This window comes from Neomonachus schauinslandi, chromosome 6 (genome assembly GCF_002201575.2).
Source record: "Neomonachus schauinslandi chromosome 6, ASM220157v2, whole genome shotgun sequence".
NCBI classification, from domain to species: Eukaryota; Metazoa; Chordata; class Mammalia; order Carnivora; family Phocidae; genus Neomonachus; species Neomonachus schauinslandi.
Window position 1 is genome coordinate 533,499 of NC_058408.1, and position 17,895 is coordinate 551,393.

Consider the following 17,895-nt stretch of genomic DNA (forward strand, 5'->3'; position numbering starts at 1 on the left):
CCTCCCTCCCTTCCTTCCTTCCTCCCTTCCTTCCTTCCTTCCTCCCTTCCTTCCTTCCTCCCTTCCTCCCTCCCTCCCTCCCTCCCTTCCTTCCTTCCTTCCTCCCTCCCTCCCTTCCTCCCTTCCTTCCTCCCTCCCTTCCTTCCTTCCTTCCTTCCTCCCTTCCTCCCTCCCTCCCTTCCTTCCTTCCTCCCTTCCTTCCTCCCTTCCTTCCTTCCTCCCTTCCTTCCTTCCTCCCTCCCTCCCTCCCTTCCTCTCTTTCTACAGAGTAGAGGGGAGGGGGAGGGGCAGAAGGAGAGAATTCCGAGCAGACTCCCTGCTGAGGACATGGGGCTGGATCTCACAACCCTGAGATCATGACCTGAGCTGAAATCAGGAGTCCGAAACTCAACCGACTGAGCCACCCAGGTGCCCCTCACCTTCCTTCCGTGCCCACGCCTGCCTCCCCCAACCAGCCCATGAGCCCCATGTCTTGTTGGGTGCAGGAACCTGTGAGTCATTGACTAAAGACTCTTGGGAAGTGGGGCTGATGGAAGCTGGACAACGAATGGATGCACAGGGCAGAAAGGCAGGCGTGGGATGGAGTGATATCTCGGCTGCATAGGGGGTGGCCGGGGGCTGGCGAGGGGCCTGAGAAGGGCCCGGGTCACCGGGAAATCTGAGAGGGGAAAGGGAGGATACCTGCTGTTCCTCAAGCACTAGGCCTGCTCTCTACATACCTTATCTCATTTAATTCTCATAATGATCCTGTGAGATGGGTATTATTTTCCCCACTTTCAGAAAAGGAAACTGAGGTTCAGAGAAGTAACTTACACAAGGTGACAATTAAGGGATGAAACAGGACTTTGAACCCACACCTGACTCCAAAACCCATACCCTTCTCTATACCTGCTGCTTCTTTGTGTCCAGCAGTGGGATGTGGAGGGAGAAAAGGAGAGGGCTCTGACCTCAGAGGAATGCACACTGGAGGGTGGGGCCAGACGCGGGGTGGGGGTGGGGAGGGGAGATGTGAGCTGTGCAGTGCACCGACCGCCTGGAGTGGAGGGCTGGGCAAGATCAGTGTGGAGAGGACACGTGGCCAGTGAGGATACAGACAGCAGGGGAAGGAACCGGGAAGTCAGCCTGGTGGTGTCCCCACACCGCACCCGTTCCTGGCTCCACAACAGGGATCTCTCGGGCTTGGGATCTCATTTTATGGAAAGTGGATCTTCGTAAGTAAGGTTCTCTGTGGACTATAGACATACGGGATCAATCAGTACTTTTTAGAATTCTTCAGAATCTGAACGCATGTTAGATTTAACATGCTCTTAACAGTTCCCCATAAATCTCAGTGCTCCTCACTCTCTTAGCCCCGCTATCTCACCTGCCTTGCCTCCGTGGCACTCCAGTTTGGAACCCTGTCAATTTGCAGGGGTGGGAAGGGTACGAATTCGGGTCCAGAGAAGAGAGACCTGTCCTGGGTCTCATAACTGGCTGACCCAAACCCTGAACTCCAGGCCTCCTGACACCCAAGCACATGGTTCTCTGAGCCACACTCAGAGCTATTCAGAAAAGACCAGAGGAAGTGCGATCTAAGAGGTGGTGAGTAAAACCCAGGAAGCTGTTTTAAGATTATGGCTATGAATAAACACGGTTCAAAGAAGTCAAGATTTAGGACTGAAGAATGAGCCATATGTCTACATTTGAGCCTTTAAGAGCCATCTTTGTTTGTTTCAGATTCCATCAGAGTCTCTCCACATAAAAAGCTTTGCCCATCTGATTTAGTTCCTGCTGGTACTGCCGATGCTCCTTTTCCAACAGCTGGTGCAAGGCCGCTTGACGGACCTGGTGGGGAGGACAGAACAGAGTATGAGATTTGCCTTCTGCTTGCCCTCGTTCTCGTTCTCCCCCTGGTGGCTTTCCAGCTGTGTCCTCTTGGATTTGGACTTAGCTGTGACAGAAAGCTAGGCAGAAGCATAGAGGCTGCACCTGCAGGGGTGGGAGGGGGATGCCGCCCCATTTTTTTCTCCATGGATGAAGCCCTATGTTCAGCAAATAATTGCTGAGAGTACCATGAAGTGGGAGTCCTGGGAGAGAGGGGCTGGGGCTGGATGCTGAGATGAGGGGATCAAGGACTAGTCTGCACTCTGGGACTCGAGAATATGCCACCTGCAGCTGAACACAAAGAGCCATTTAATGAAAAAACCTTCTGCTCTGGGGTGCCTGGGTGGCTCAGTCGGTTAAGCATCTGCCTTCAGCTCAGGTCATGATCCCGGGGTCCTGGGATCGAGCCCCGCATCAGGCTCCCTGCTCTGCGGGAAACCTGCTTCTCCCTCTCCCACTGACCCTGCTTCTGCTCCTGCTCTCACTAGCTCTCTGTCAAATAAATAAACAAAAAAATCTTTAAAAAAATAAAAATAAAAAGCTTCTGCTCTGGTATAATGCAGAGAAGGTGGGCAAGTAATGGCAGCAACTAAGTTTGGGAATCCAGTGGGCTTCAGCACAGGATAGTAGTGGATGAGGCTTCAGGTCACCCTTGCTAGAACTCACCATCAGTAGCTGCTTACGGGCCAGTGCCAACTCCTGTCCCATGGTGTTCTGCATCCTTAGGGCAGCATACAGGTTTCTCCTCTGGCTTAGTGTCGTCTGCCACAGAGAGTGAGCGCGTGAATTTCGCCACCTGCCCCAGGTACACAGGTAGGAGCTGGACGGGTCAGTTAAGAATGGAGACCCAAAACCCATCGGAGAGGCCCAGAACCTCATGCCAATGTCAGAAGATGGCAAACTCCCTGAAAGGGTAACTAGAACCAGCTTAGAACCTAGGATATGTTGAATATGCAGGCCCTTTAATCATCATAATAGCCATGTGTCATAGATACCAGTTTCTGCATTGTACCACAAGGAAACAAAGTGCAGCTGAGTTGCCCAAGGTCACTTAATGGCAGATGCGGGTATCAAATCCAGTCTAAGAATTAATACCTTCTGTTATACCATGATTCTCAACCTCAGCTAGACGTATTCTGGAACCATTTGCTAGGTTTTGTTTTGTTTTTTAGACTTTCTAAAAATTTTTTTAAAGATGATTTATTTATTTGACAGAGACAGAGAGAGCACAAGCAGGGGGAGTGGCAGGCAGAGGGAAAGGGAGAAGCAGGCTTCCCGCGGAGCAGGGAGCCCGATGCCGGACTCGATCCCAGGACCCTGGGGTCATGACCTGAGCCGAAGGCAGACGCTTAACCAACTGAGCCACCCAGGCGCCCCTCACTGTATATATATTTTATTTTTATTTATTTTTTTTTAAAGATTTTTTATTTATTCATTTGAGACACAGAGACAGAGAGAGAGAGCATGAGCAGGGAGAGAGGCAGAGGGAGAAGGAGAAGCAGGCTTCCCGCCGAGCAGGGAGCCCGATGCCGGACTCGATCCCAGGACCCCGGGGTCGTGACCTGAGCCGAAGGCAGACGCCCAACCGACTGAGCCACCCAGGCGCCCCTAGACTTTATTTTTAAAGCAATCTTTACACCCAGCGTGGGGCTCAAACCCACAACCCTGAGATCAAGAGGTACACGCTCCACCAACTGAGCCAGCCAGGCACTCCAAGGTTGCTTTTTTTTTTTTTAAAGACTTTATTTGAGAGAGAGAGGAGGGGGAGGAACAGAGGGAGAGGGAGAAGCAGACTCCAAGCAGACTCCAGCACAGAGCCCGATTTGGGACTTGATCCCAGGTGCAGGAGATCATGGCCAGAGCCGAAATCGAAAGTCAGCCGCTCAATCGACTGAGCCGCCTAGGTGCCCCTAACACATTAAGAGGAATCTGCATTTCTTTCTCACACACACACACAGGTAAGCCCTGTTGAAACTTAAAGCATTTTATTTTTTTAGGGGGAGAGGGGCAGAGGGAGCAGGAGAGAGAGAATCTTAAGCAGACTCCACACTGAGTGCACCTGATGCAGGGCTCGCTCCATCTCACTGACGTGGTTTTGGAATGTTGGTGAGGTCTGGAGCCAACGGCCAAGAAAGAATTCTTGAGACGTCTTTGGTGCAAAATGGTGGTTTTATTAAAGCTCGGGGACAGAAAGGGCTACTGCCCTGTTGTGAGGAGTGACTGATTATATACTTGGGAGTTGGGGGAGGTAAGAAAAAGGGAGGTTTTCAAAAGAACGTTCATCTGCTAAAGAGGACCTACAAGGTACCGGAGGCCTTGTCATTGTCAAGTTAAGGTTGTTTTTCCCTCTAGCAAGGCATTAACGTTAAGACAGTTGGGAGTTTCCCTCTGGAAGTTAGGTTATTATTATTTTTTAAAGATTTTATTTATTTATTTGACAGAGAGAGAGAGCACGAGCAGGGGCAGAGGCAGAGGGAGAGGGAGAAGCAGGCTCCCCGCTGAGCAGGGAGCCCGATGCGGGGCTCGATCCCAGGACCCTGGGACCATGACCTGAGCCAAAGGCAGATGCTTAACGGCTGAGCCACCCAGGCGCCCCTAGGAAATTAGGTTATTGATTAAGAATGCTTTTTTCTTGTAAATCACTAAGGCATTTATAAACTGAGGGAGACTCCTGTTCTCCAGGACTGTGATCTCTATAAGTTAACCATTTGTTTTTCCTTCCCTTAGCTTCAGAGGAATGTCGCACAGATCCCGCCTGGGAGGGTACTTTGTCCTCAGCTTGCCTTCTGCTCCCTCATCATCACGACCCGAGATCTCAACCTGAGCCAAAACCAAGAGTCCAATACTTAACCAACTGAGCCACCCAGGTGGCCCTTAAAGATTTTTTTTAAGTAATCTCTACACCCAACGTGGGGTCAAACGCACAATCCCAAGATCAAGAGTTACACGCTTCACTGACTAAGCCTGCCAGGTGCCCCCCGCCCTGTTGAAATTAAAAAAAAAAAAAGTATTTTTTTACAGATGATAGAAAATTTAACCCATATAGAAATACACTAAATGAGAGTTGCAGTTGCCCTCTCCAAGTTCCTGTCTCCCTGCCCATACTGCCTGGATGGCCTCCCCAAATCATGACCCAGCTGCAGCCAGCAAAGGAGCTGAGCCCAGTAGGGGGTGCCACGTGAGGCCCAGTGGGCAAGAGGCTACAGCAGGAGCTGATGACCCTCATGAGGTCTGAGGACAAAGGAATTCTGCCTTGCCTCAGTCAGACCTTTCCAAACGGGTGGGGACCAACATGGAGCAGCTGACGAAGTATATGAAGACGTGAGGTAGAAGTTCTCTCGAGTTCCCCAGTGCTTCCTCTTACAATGCACCCACGGTGAAGTTCCTCATACCCTGCTACCACCCCAGCGTGGACACCCAGCGGAACATCTGCCTGGACATCCTGAAGGACAAGGGGTCTGCCCTGGGTGATGTCAGGACCATCCCGCTGTCCGCCAAGAGCCTGCTAGGAGAAACCAATATTGATAAGCCCTTTGGTTATCGAGCTCTAGAAAAACCCATAGCCTTTAAGATGTATTGCAAGAAACCTACTCAAAGAAGGTCTCCAGCCAAGAACCTTGTGTAGCTTCTCTCCTTGTGTTGTCTTTTTATTTCTTCCTTAGATGTTCTGTCCTTCATTTCTGTCTAGCATTTTGTTTCTTAATCTGTGGTGTCATTTTTTTTGTTTTTCATTTTTTATTTTTATTTATTTTTAAAGATTTTATTTATTTGACAGAGAGAGACACAGCAAGAGAGGGAACACAAGCAGGGGGAGTGGGAGAGGGAGAAGCAGGCTTCCCGCCAAGCAGGGAGCCAGATGCGGGGCTCGATCCCAGGACCCTGGGATCATGATCTGAGCTGAAGGCAGAAACTTAACGACTGAGCCACCCAGGCGCCCCTGTTTCTGTTTTTTAAATTAAATATCTGGTTGAACCCTTGTGATAAATCTATTCAGTAAATACACCGGGTTTAAAAAAAAGAGGGGCACCTGGCTGGCTCAGTTGGTGAGCACGTGACTCTTGATCTTGGTTGGGGTTGTGAGTTCCAGCCCCATGCTGGGTGTAGAGATTACTTAAAAGTCTTTGGGGTGCCTGTGTGGCTCAGTCGATTAAGTGTCGACTCCTGAATTCAGCTCAGGTCCTGATCTCAGGGTTGTGAGATTGAGCCCCACGTGGGGCTCTAGGCTGGGCGTGGAGCCTGCTGGTAATTCTTTCTCTCCCTCTGCTCCTCCCTCTTCCTTCCTCAAATAAATAAAATGTTAACGAAAATAAAAAAATAAATCTTAAAAAATATATACTAAATGAAAAGTGAAAGCTTTGTTCTTCAACCCCAGTTCTCAACGAAGTTATGTTTCCTGTGTATATTTCCAGAAAGTTTTTCTATCATACACCAGCAAGTATTACTTTTTTTTTTTTTTACCATGAATTCTTATGTTTATATTATCACTTAACAATTTGGACTTTTCCTACCAGCACATAGAGATTTTCTTCATTCTGTGTAAAGGCTTCCTAGTATTTTCGTATCATAATTTAACCAGCTAGACAGCTTATACTTTTTAAATTTTTTTTTTTTTAAGTAATCTCTAACCCAACATTGAGCCTGAACTCACAACCCTGAGATCAAGAGTTGCATGCTCCACCAACTGAGTATATGTAAGGTAAACTAGACGTACAGTTGCCAGTTCCAAGGATGTGTGAATTTTGAGATCTTAAGTTTTGATAGATTTTATCAAACTTATTTGTAAAAAGGCTGCATCAATTTGGACTCCCACTAAAATTATATGCAGTTGCTCCCTCACATCCTTGCTGGCTCTCGGTATAACCACCTGCGAAACCTTTAAAAACAGCCTTATCCTACCTGATCCCAGACCACCGTAGTCAGAATCTTCTGGGTTAAGACCCGAGCACATGTGTTTTAAAAAGCTCCCAGGTGAGTAATGTATGGTGATTAACGTAACATAAAAAAAAAAAGCTCCCAGGTGAAGGAGAGACATACAGCCTCATCTTCTCATTCACTCACTCAAAAAATACTTACTGCATACCTATCACATGATTAATACAACAAATACTTGCATTCTACTTAAAAAATAAAAGAACAAAAACTTGATCTGATTTTCCTTCAAACAGGAAGAGAGAGACAATAGAAGCACTGTGTGGGTAGCACGACCTACTGGGCACTGGGAGGCTGTCCCTGAAAAGGGCCGCTTCCTGCCCCCGCACACCCGTTTCCTTCCCGAGGAGCCCAGGACAAGGATGAAGTGTATCTGAGTGGTGGCTGGGGGGGAGGGGGGAGGAGGACAAGGTCAAGCTGAGGGGTAAGGGAAGGGATAGAAGCAGAAATTACCTGTCAACCATCTTCTTAAATCCCAGGACCCTTGGAAAACTCTGCAAGAAAAGCAAGTTGCTCATCTGCCTTGACGTCCAGCACCCCATCCCCAGCACCTTTCCCGTGGGCCTCTCTTCTTGACAGGGAAGGGCACTTCCTAGGGGAAGTGAGGGCAAGAGTGCTACTCCTTTCAGAGCGGACCAAAGAGAACATGCCTGTAGGGGCTGCAAGCAGTTACATCATGGGCCCCTCAGGAAACGGTCTGCTTCTGGCCAACCCAGCCCCCTTCCAGCTCTGCACACCTCTTCGACTTTTGTCGTCTTTTCCACAGACATGTCCACAAGCTGGCGACGCGGGCTCAGGAGAAGAAGCAGGCTCTCCCTTCTGTCCAGTCGGTCACCCAGGATTCAGTAGTCATAGCAACACATTCACCTCCAACAACAACCCGGACCTAGAACTTGATTGGTCACCTGGCCTGTTGCCCTGGAGACCTGAAGCGAATCCTGGTTCTCCTGCCTTTTATTAGTGACGCAGGCAATTCTAGGAGCAAGGACCACAGTCCCAATTTTAGGGTTTCTTCTGTGGGGTCTCTGCATGATCGTAGGTCCAAAGAACATATCCTACACCTGTTTCATTAAAAGGCAACTGCAGGGCGCCTGGGTGGCTCAGCCGGTTAAGCATCTGACTCTTGATTTCGGCTCAGGTCATGATCTCCGGGTCATGAGATCCAGCCCCATGTCAGGCTCTGAGCTCAGTGGGGAGTCTGCTTCTCTCTCTGCCCCTCCCCCTGCTCGTGCACATGTGTGTTCTCTCTCAAATAAGTTTTTTTTTTTAAATGTTATTTATTTTACAGAGAGAGACACAGCGAGAGAGGGAACACAAGCGGGGGAGTGGGAGAGGGAGAAGCAGGCTTCCCACGGAGCAGGGAGCCCGACGCGGGGCTCGATCCCAGGACCCCGGGATCATGACCTGAGCTGAAGGCAGACGCTTAACGACTGAGCCACCCAGGCGCCCCTCAAATAAATCTTAAAAAAAAAAAAGGCAACTATAAAGAAATGAATCATGTTTTTTTAATTGTTCATTTTATTAAATAATCTACAATGTCAGACCAGTGCATTGATCTGACATTTCTTCACTGTCCCACAGCATCCCCAGTAAGTGTGGGGGGGATGGGATTATGTCAGATGCCACCATTCCCTTTTCCATTTATTCAAGACAGTATGGAAAGAAAGCCTAAGGGCAGATCCTTGCACGTCAGGAAAGTTGTGTTAATGTTTCCACACACCCTGGATTAAGTGGAGCACCAGCAAGCTGTTCCATGTAGCAAGCATGGCCTCACTAGACCTCCCCACCAGCTCGCATCTGCCCGTCCTACCAATCACCTCTAAGATGTCTCAAACCCAATGGTCCCCATTCATCTATGTATAAAGGGGTAGACATGGAAGACACCAGGCCCTGCCACCCCAATTCTCACTCTTAGGATTATTTAGAGTGGAAAAGGGGGGAAAAAAGAGGCAGATGAACTACAATCAAAACCAAGTGAGGATTTTTAAGGAAGCATTGATGGAAACATTAAGAAAAACATCTGAATTCAACTCCAAAAAAAAGTGTTCCCAAGGGAAAATAAAGTCCTGATTCTCTGAAATGGGCTGTAAGAACAAGCTGGAGAATGATTCTCTAGGCACGAACCCTAAGAGCTCTGGACACTGTGGCATTTCAGCTGACCTGGACCCACCAGCCAGATGACCTGAGGCCGCTGGCCCCACCAGCAGCATGGCAGCTTCCATCAGCTCGTCACAGAGTACTTTCCAGTGTGTTATAGTTGTCCTTAAAGCTCTTCAGTTCAAGGAAATGTTTGGCACGTTTACTCTTCTGACTGGAGGGGAGGTATGTCACCTGGATGGTTGTTGGTGAGACTTCAGGAGACTGGGTTAGGTCTTTGGCTGCCGACTGGTGCTGTCTCTGAGAGCTCCCACTTCGTGCTTTGACCCTGGAGAATAGAGAGGGCAGCTCAAGGACAGAATGAGGACTAACACAAGAATACAATTCAAGGCTCATCCATTCTATAAAGCCACCAATGATCCCTCTCCTTGTTCTATCTTATAAACTAGTTACTAAAACCCCATCTGATAGCTTAGAAGTAGCAGAGAAACCAATTTTCCCACTGAGTCCCTGCCTCTGGCTCAACATTTTCTTCATCTCACTATAAAGAAAACTTTAGGGGCACCTGGGTGGCTCAGTTGTTAAGCGTCTGCCTTCGGCTCAGGTCATGATCCCAGGGTCCTGGGATCGAGCCCCGCATCGGGCTCCCTGTTCAGCGGGAAGCCTGCTTCTCCCTCTCCCACTCCCCCTGCTTGTGTTCCCTCTCTCGGTGTCTCTCTCTCTCTGTCAAATAAATAAAATCTTAAAAAAAAAAAGAAAACTTTTAATTCTGCTGAATTAAATGTATGTCACTAATATACTCCTAGTCCAAAAACAGTCCCTTGAAAACGGAACACCAAAAAATAGAGAAGTAGCTATTGAGTACTTACGACGTGTTAGGACATTGAATTTGGTGTTTTATCAAATATTGATATCCCAGTATGTCTAGATGGTGATAACATCCCTATTTTCCAGGTTCGGAAACTGAGAGCCCCATTGCCTGAGGTCACAAAGCTATTAAGTGACAGAGTTGGGGTGTAAATCTGTCAGATTTCAGAGCCTATCCTCTTCATTAGACTCACTGAAACTTTCTAGGAACCAGAAATCAAGGACTGAATTTTTAAATTTTATCATGTTATGTTAATCACCATACATCATTAGTTTTTGATTCAAGGGGTGAATTTTTATTTTATTATTTTTTTTAAGTTCATTTAAGTAATCTCTACACCCACTGTGGGGCTTGAACTTGAACTCACGACCCCAAGATCAAGAGTCAAGCACTCGGGGCACCTGGGTGGCACAGTCAGTTGAGCGTCTGACTCGGTTTCTGTTCAGGTCAAGATCTCGGGGTCCTGGGACTGAGCCCCACCTTGGACTCCATGCTCAGCTTGGAGTCCGCTTGAGATTCTCTCTCCTTCTCCCTCTGCCCCTCCCAACTCATGCTGTTTTTCTCTTTAAAATAAATCAATCTTAAAAAAAAAAAAAAGTCACATGCTCTTCCAACTGAGCCAGCCACAGGCACCACTATTTATTTTTTAAGTAAGCTCTATGCCCAAAGATTTGGGAGGAGGAGGAGAAGCAGGCTTCCCGCAGAGCCGGGAGCCCGATGCGGGACTCGATCCCAGGACCCTGGGATCATGACCTGAGCTGAAGGCAGACGCTTAACGACTGAGCCACCCAGGCGCCCCTCAAATAAATCTTAAAAAAAAAAACTCATGGCCCCAAGATTAAGAGTTGTGTGCTCTACTAAGTTAGCCCGATGCCCCACAAGGACTGAATTATTTATTTATTTTTAAAAGATTTTACTTATTTGAGAGAGAAAACACAAAAGCAGGGGGAAAGGCAGAGGCAGAGGGCGAAGCAGGGATGCCTGGGTGGCTCAGTCAGTTGAGCGTCTGCCTTCAGCTCAGATCATGATCCCAGGGTCCTGGGTTTGAACCTCTCATCAGGCTCCGTGCTCAGTGGGAGCCTGCTTCACCCTCTCCCTGTATCCCTCCCTCCTGTTTGTGCGCACGTACCCTCTCTCTCCCTCTCTCTCTCTCACACTCTCAAATTAAGTAAGATCTTAAAAAAAAATAAAAAAGATTTATTTTAGAGAAAGAGAACGAGAGCGTGTGCACACACATGGGTGAAGGGCAGAGGAAAATGGAGAGAATCTCAAGCACACTCCCCGCTGAGCACAGAGCCCAACGTGGGGCTCGATCTCATGACCCCGAGATCATGACCCAAACTGAAAACAAGAGTCGGATGCTGACTGAGCCTGACTGAGCGACCTAGGTGCCCCCCAAGGACTGAACGTTTAACAAAATTGTGGGAAGATACATACAAGATTTACCATCTCAGCCATTTTTAAATGTTTACAGTCCAGCACTGTTAAGTACATTCACATTCCCACCATCTCCAGAGCTCTTTTCATGCTGCAAAACTGAAGCTCTGTCCCCATTAAACCCTAACCCTCCAGCCCCTGGCACCCACCATCTCCTTTCTGAATTTGGTGACTCTAGGGACCCCAGATGAGTAGAACCAGAAGGTACTTGTCTTTCAAAGGAACTGTACTTTGAACAGGCTCCCTAAGTGACTTCCAGACTAAGCACCCTTCTCATCCTCTCCCCTGTTCACTTTCACTCCTATTCCAAGCGTTTTTACTGGACCTTTTGTTTCTGGAACAAAGTAGTTTATTTTTAAGGACATAGATAAGAGAGGACAGACATCCCCCTTATCTTTTGAGAAAAAGCCATATTCAACACAGCAGAAAACAGAGGCGATTCTTTTCAAGGCCAGTAACTAACTTTTTATTCTACTTGTGCTCCCCGTCCACCCTTTCAACATTTGCTTAAACACCACCACGAAGCTACGTTAATAGTGCACGTTTAAAACAACGCCAGACAAAAGTCGGGATTCCAGTAACAGACATTCAACAGCTAATACTACAGTGAGGCCCTTAGTCTCATGTGGAGTTCCTAATGCTATAAATGCTAATAAAAATGGATGGCACCTAATTGTTACTTTTATCAAACCAAGACATACATAAGGAGGACACTGAAACCTTGGAAGAGAAGGAAATCTTTATACTGAAAAACTTCATTCCCTTTGATATAAATGTTACGCCACTTCTGACATTTTACTCACCTGGACTTAAAAAAAAAGAAAAAAGAGGGGGCACAGAAGTAGGAGGCGTCTCCCTCTGCAAGCTTGTGAAGCAGCACATGCTTTCAGATGTGAGGGACGGCAGGACGGGACAGCTTGCCACTGTGATTTTGTTAACGCTGCTTATGAAGGGCATCTTGCTGGGGGGGGGGGGGGGGCAGCACTACCATACTCTCCAACCAGCCCCTCCAACATACTCCCCTTCAAACTTACACAGTGGCCAGCTCACTCAGGGCCTCCTGGTAGTGCAGGTACTCACTCTGGCCAAAGACCTGAGGAAAGAGAAAGGGTGAGAGTCCCTTAGGCTGGGGTATCCCTTTAGTTCCCGGAAGGAAAAAGTGGCCATCCAGCTTACCCCCGTCCCATAGCGGGCTGTCTCATAGCCATCCAGCAAGGTATCAATGAGGGCCTTGCGCACACCCTTAAAAGGAGTACTAGTGTTCCGAAGATCTAGCAGGTAAGAGCGGAAATTCTTGCCCATTAAGGAACGGGGATGCCTGCCTTCAGCATGAAATGGTATCTCTGTGGAGATAACAGGTAACAGTGTTAACACTTCTCCCATTTACCAGTATTTCTAGTTTATCTTCCAAATTTAGAAATGGGTCCAATGAATGAATCTGGGGGAAATTCTAACAGATGAAGAAGACCACAGATACAGAGCTGTGTCTGAGTGGTCATTTGGTGGTGGCAACATAGCTATAAGCTACACCAATGGTAAACAATAGTGTCTCTGTCCAATTTACACTCCTACGTACTTATCCTGGCTCTGAAATATAAACCATGTTTTAGCAGAGATGAAGCATATCTGACAATGGTCATAGGACAGAAAAAATTCAAGAACCATTTATCTTGGTCTTACTGAAAAAGTAGATGTCACCTGTCTTTTATGGAAAAACAAACAAATCACCACCATCCAGTTAATGAAACTAAAGGTCTAAAGAACAAATCCACTCATTGAAGAAGAAATAATGTGCCTCCATCATTTCCTTAGAGAAAATAACCTAGTACTCTCAAAACTCTAGGTAATTCCTCCTAGCCAGAGATGTACAGAAAGGACAAATTCTAATATACATCAAGTGGGTTCCTCCCTCTTCCCCAGGTGAGCTTTCAGGATCCTGAATATCCTGTCAAGTAGCCCTTACCAGAGGCACGGATGGCATCCAGAGCTTTCATCCTGTACAGATAGTTGTAGCAATCTGTTGAAAAAGAGACTGGTCGTAGACATAACGCTCAGATTTTCCAAACTTCAGCAAGCTAATAAACTGCCTCCCCGCATCTGACATATACCCAGCAACAGAGGAAGCACAGGTGTAGGTTTTGCCAGCAGCTAGGCTAACAGCTCGGAGAGCAAAGGAATTCTGAACTTGTGGGATTCCTCACTGAAGCATCCTCCAAGAGCATGCCACGTACTCTGATTTCCCTGGGTTTCTAGCTGTAGCAGTCTTGCATCACCATCTGCAAGGAGCTGAGGTTCATACTTGATATCTTGAACCCTGGATAGCCGGATATCAATCTCCTCTTTTAAGTCCTGTTCACACAGAGAAAAGAATATGCAATCACTAATCCTATACTCTGCGCTTTTTTTTAAATTTTTAATTATTTTTTATTATTTTATATACTTTGCTTTCTATCAACCTGGAAATGGGGCACATCAAGCGAACAACCAAGACAAAAGCAGCAGAAAAAATGCTCGTATGGTTGATAAAATTGCCAGGTAAGACTAAAAAATTTAAGGATGGGATTAGGTTCTCTAAAAACTTCTCTACACTGTACATCTCTAAGCTAGATCTTTTAACCCGCCAGAATTTCTTCAAGTTCCACAGCATCAACATTATTTGACTCAACTGGGTTTGAAATCTGTTAGGTGTTATAAAGAACTTCCAGAGAGAGAAAAAAATGGACAGCAACCAGAAGTCAGACTCTAAAAATCTGTAAAGAGGCCTGTATATGATTTATAATAGCTTGGGGACTACCCTACCTGGTAGACCACAGAACTTCTAAAAGCTTTCTTCTAGAGTACGTTAAATCTTTTAAGTAGGTAATTCACATCCGTGGTGTAAAATTCAAAAAAGGTACTAAAGCCACCCCTCACTTATCCAGAAGCGACCATTGTTAACAGTTCCAAGTTCATCTCTCTTAAGAGGGTTGCCAGAGCCCCAGATTTTCTTCTTGTAACTTTTTATTTATAAGTAGGCTCTACACCCAGCGTGGAGGCCAGTGTGGGGCCCAAAGTGGGGCTTGAACTCAGGACCCTGAGATTAAGACCTGAGCTGAGATGAAGAGTTAGAGGCTTAACTGACTGAGCCCACTAGGTGCCACTTCTTGGTACTCTTTAGAAACGTCCACTGTGAAATATATCATATACGGAATCCGTGTTACATACATTTTAATTATAAAGATCGTTAAGATGAACATCTATATCCACTATCCTGTTTATGAACTAGAACGTTACCAATGACCGTGAAGCCTTGTGTGCCTATCTCTGATTGAATGCAAACCCCAATCTTAATTTGTTCAACAATCTTGTTTTTCTTCACTGTTCTAACACATTATCAATCTAAACAAGATGTTTAGCTTTGCCTGGTTTTGACCTTTACACAAATGGAGAAGTATGTTTTAAATTCCTTTGCAACTTGTCTTTTAAAATGTTAAATACTTGGGACGACTGGGTGACTCAGTCGGTTAAGCATCTGCCTTCAGCTCAGGTCATGATCCCAAGGTCCTGGGATAGAGATCTACGTCAGGATCCCTGCTCAGCGGAGAGCTTGCTTCTCTCGCTCCCTCTGCTGCTCCCCCTGCTTGTGTGCTCGCTCTGTCAAATAAATAAAAAATCTTAAAAAAAAAAAAAAACTTAAATACTTTATTACAATAGGTTGAACTTATATGTGATAAAATGCATCCAGTTTGTGTGGACTGATGAGTTCTGACAAATGAATACACCCACTCAACCACCATTACAACCAAGACACAGAACATTTCCATCACCCCAAAATATTCTTCATATCCCTTTGCAGTCAACCTCTCCCTCCCTGCTCCAGGCAACAATTATGTACTTTCTATTGATATAGTTCTGCCTGTTGTAGAATTTCATAAAAATGGAATGGAACAAAATGATAGATACTTTTTTATGAATGGCTTTCTGTTTTTTTTCACTCAGCATGTTTTTGAAATTCACTCAAGTTTGTGACTTTTTCATTCAAAAATGCTTTAGTGTTTCATTTGTGTTGCTTAGCCTATTTTTAATCCTTATAGTATTCCAGAACACAAGTATATCATTATATATTCTCAAGTAGACATCTGGACCAACAGTTTCTTCTTGAAATATCACAATCACTGAAATGAACACTCTTATACACGTCTTCTGGTACAACACCAGCAAACACTAATTTCTTTATGCTAAGAGTGGAACTGCTGCACTATGGATTAGGTACATGTGCAATCTTACTAGATAATGCCCAATTATTTGCCAAAGTAGTTTTACTCATTTGCACTTCCAGCAGCAATAAATGAGAATTTAGATGAGAGAACTTTTTAAAGCAGAAGGAATCTTATCTCATCTAGTCCAGAGAGCTCCTAAATAATCAAAGTTTTGATTGGATCATGATGCGCTGGAAGCCAACCCTATACCCCTCTTATGGAGAGCAGGTGGCATTTGGAGAACTGAGGGAATGTGGAAGAAGCTCTGTTGAGGTTTTAGGCCACAACACCTTCCTTAAGGTTTTCCATGAACAAAAAAGGAGAAGGAGTAACAGCCCTGGTGAGGACACAACACTGGTCTAGGAGTTGAGAGAACTGTGTAGTACCCTAATTCTCCCACTAGCCTGTCTGTCACTCAGTAGCAGATTACGGGGTACCCACTCCATGTAGGCCCTGGCTTTGCTGTGGTGAACAGAACTGGCGCAGAGCCCGCGTTCTTGAAGCTTAGTCTAGTGGAAACTGCGTATTACGCAAATCGACAGACATAAAGGAAAATTTGTAGTAAAACGGTATCTAGAGAAATATCAGGACACTATGAGAAAATAAAAAAGAGCACCTACTTTAAAATAAACATTCTCCTTCGGGGAAGAGTAACATTTGAGCTAAGCTCTAACGAGCAAATCAGCTACAGCCAAGAGAAGACTGGAGGAAGGTCATTCCAGAGCGCGTAACCGCACCTTAAACGTTGGAAATCCACCCCTGCGGCTGGATCCCAGCTGGACCCTGGGATCACCGACAGCCACACAAGGGGGTGGAGCCGGGGGGGGGCGAGACTTCTGGTCTAGACCCGCTCGTCTCAGACGCCTGTCAGACGCGGCGGAAACGCTGCAGCGGCAGCTAGATACACACCCGCGGGGCTCCCGCACGTACAGAATGGGGAGAGAGAAAAAAATTTTAAGATTTTATTTATTGACTGGAGAGCGAGCGAGGGCGAGCGGGAGCAGGGTAGACACTCAAGAGCCAAGAAAAGAAGACAGTTACCTGAGGAGAAAGCTGGGACAAAAAGACCACTCGGACATTCCCGGTCCGCGTGTCCCGCACCGAGCGCCTTCCTTCTCTTAGGTTTCAGTTCGTCACACGAAGGGTGCAACTAAACGCTTTCTGAGGCCCTCGTCGCTCTAAAGTTCCGCAAAGGCAGCCCTTCCCACTGACCTGGGGCTGAGGAACCCCCTAACCCCATCCTCAAGTAAAACCTAAGCAGAAAACACAACGTGGAACTTGCAACTCTTACCACAGAGCGGGCCGTTTTAATCCAAGTCCTTCGCTCCGCAGATGCAAAACCTGAAGTGCCCGGCAAAGCGCCCGCTGCGCCGCAGCAGGGAGCGGGAACCGGGCCCCGACCGACCCTGCCCGCTCCCTCCGCTAAGGCGAGCGCACGGGCCCGGGACGAGGAACCGTGGGCGTCAGTCATGCTAAAGGCAACAGACGTCTCCTTCGGGCCCTGCCGGGGCAGGAGGAGCAGGCCCAGCGCGGGCCTTGAAGACCTACCTTGGGGGCATTGTGTCCCACAGGGACATGAGGTCCCCTTCGGGATTTCATTGCAAAGCGCATGATCTGCCTCTTCACAAAAATAAAGAGCAGGACAAACACCTGTCCAGAAGACAAGAGAGAAGGAAGGAATCTTTAATAGAAAAGACAGTTTAAAAAAAAGGGCACGCCTCCGTTTTAAACGCCCAGATGTGGCTCCCAGGGGTGCTTCGGGGTGCGGCCTGGGGCGGAGCAGGGCCCGGGCGGGCCGCGGGGGCGGGCCGGCCGAGGCGGCGGCTTCGCTCCCCAGGTGCTCCTGGGGCGGGCAGGGGTCCAGGCCCAGAAAAGGCGCAGGGGAGTGGTGGAGGCTCAGGACGGGGAGCGCCCACGACGAGGGCCTCTACCGGGTCAGACGCGACGGCACGAGGGGGTGGGGGGTCTCCTCACCAGGCTCCCGTAGGCCATCACCAGCACGACATTCACCCCGGACAACCAGTTACTGCCGGACGCCATGGCCTCCCCACCCCGCGCACAACTGCTGCGGGTCACCCCGCCGCCCTGCCTCGTCAGCCCGGGCTCCGCCGAGGCACCGGCGCCTCGGGTCCCCGAAACCCCCCGGCCATTTCCTCACGAGGAGAGACCAGGGCTGACCCGGCCTGAAAACATGGCGGACGGGAACCCAGGGAAGAAGAACGTCGCCTTCCCGCTACCCCCAGCACGTGACCCAGGCCCGCACCGGCCCCGCGGGCTGCGCGCGCCGAGGCGCCGAACGACGCAGGAACAGGAAGCGGAGGCCGCCCGTGCGTCACGCGGCGGAGGCGGGGCGGACGCGCGGAGCCTCAGCGCCGCGGCTCTTGGCGGAGTGGTGCGCGCACGCTTGCGTGCGCGTCCCTTTTCGCGTCACGTGCCGGGGGACGCAGGCGGGCAAGTGGGAGG

The 17,895-nt window shown here is 48.0% G+C and overlaps 2 protein-coding genes and 1 pseudogene across 6 annotated transcripts; 1 reads left to right on the forward strand and 2 right to left on the reverse strand.

Moving 5' to 3' along the window:
• Positions 1–1,722: 1,722 nt before the first annotated feature.
• On the reverse strand, positions 1,723–7,626 carry CFAP141 (cilia and flagella associated protein 141). The gene is made up of 4 exons (XM_021681870.1): positions 7,530–7,626; positions 7,246–7,286; positions 2,530–2,659; positions 1,723–1,824 (listed from the first exon to the last, which is right to left on the reverse strand). Exons 1-4 carry the CDS (start codon positions 7,560–7,562, stop codon positions 1,723–1,725), a joined length of 306 nt encoding a protein of 101 aa, XP_021537545.1. The 5' UTR covers positions 7,563–7,626.
• On the forward strand, positions 4,976–6,763 carry LOC110573589 (annotated as a pseudogene).
• Positions 7,627–8,287: 661 nt separating the features above from the next.
• C6H1orf43 (chromosome 6 C1orf43 homolog) lies at positions 8,288–17,720 on the reverse strand. Of its 5 annotated transcripts, XM_021682016.1 has the most exons (8): positions 16,981–17,050; positions 16,474–16,685; positions 16,170–16,329; positions 13,426–13,543; positions 13,158–13,211; positions 12,371–12,537; positions 12,229–12,287; positions 8,288–9,217 (listed from the first exon to the last, which is right to left on the reverse strand). In XM_021682016.1, the coding sequence occupies exons 2-8, from the start codon at positions 16,509–16,511 to the stop codon at positions 9,022–9,024; spliced, it is 792 nt and encodes a 263-aa protein (XP_021537691.1). In that variant the 5' UTR covers positions 16,512–16,685; positions 16,981–17,050; the 3' UTR covers positions 8,288–9,021. The 5 variants fall into 5 exon arrangements, with proteins under 5 accessions (XP_021537691.1, XP_021537693.1, XP_021537694.1 ...); XM_021682018.1 differs by lacking the exons at positions 16,170–16,329; positions 16,474–16,685 and adding an exon at positions 17,407–17,720 and having other exon boundaries at positions 16,981–17,082; XM_021682019.1 differs by lacking the exons at positions 16,170–16,329; positions 16,474–16,685; positions 16,981–17,050 and adding an exon at positions 17,407–17,720.
• Positions 17,721–17,895: the final 175 nt, after the last annotated feature.

Bases quoted from the DNA above. Each gene is read 5' to 3' on its own strand.
- CFAP141 (XM_021681870.1), bottom strand. From the start codon at position 7,562: ATGTCTGTGGAAAAGACGACAAAAGTCGAAGAG. The intron at 2,660-7,245 runs GTAATTTCTGCT...TACCTGGGGCAG, and splicing joins TTTAAGAAGATGGTTGACAG to GTGGCGAAATTCACGCGCTC. The intron at 1,825-2,529 runs GTGAGTTCTAGC...CCTCCCCACCAG, and splicing joins CCCGTAAGCAGCTACTGATG to GTCCGTCAAGCGGCCTTGCA.
- C6H1orf43 (XM_021682016.1), bottom strand. From the start codon at position 16,511: ATGTCCGAGTGGTCTTTTTGTCCCAGCTTTCTCCTCAG. The intron at 13,544-16,169 runs GTGCGGTTACGC...CTGTGTGAACAG, and splicing joins GTGGATTTCCAACGTTTAAG to GACTTAAAAGAGGAGATTGA. The intron at 13,212-13,425 runs GTACGTGGCATG...CTTTTTCAACAG, and splicing joins AGAAACCCAGGGAAATCAGA to ATTGCTACAACTATCTGTAC.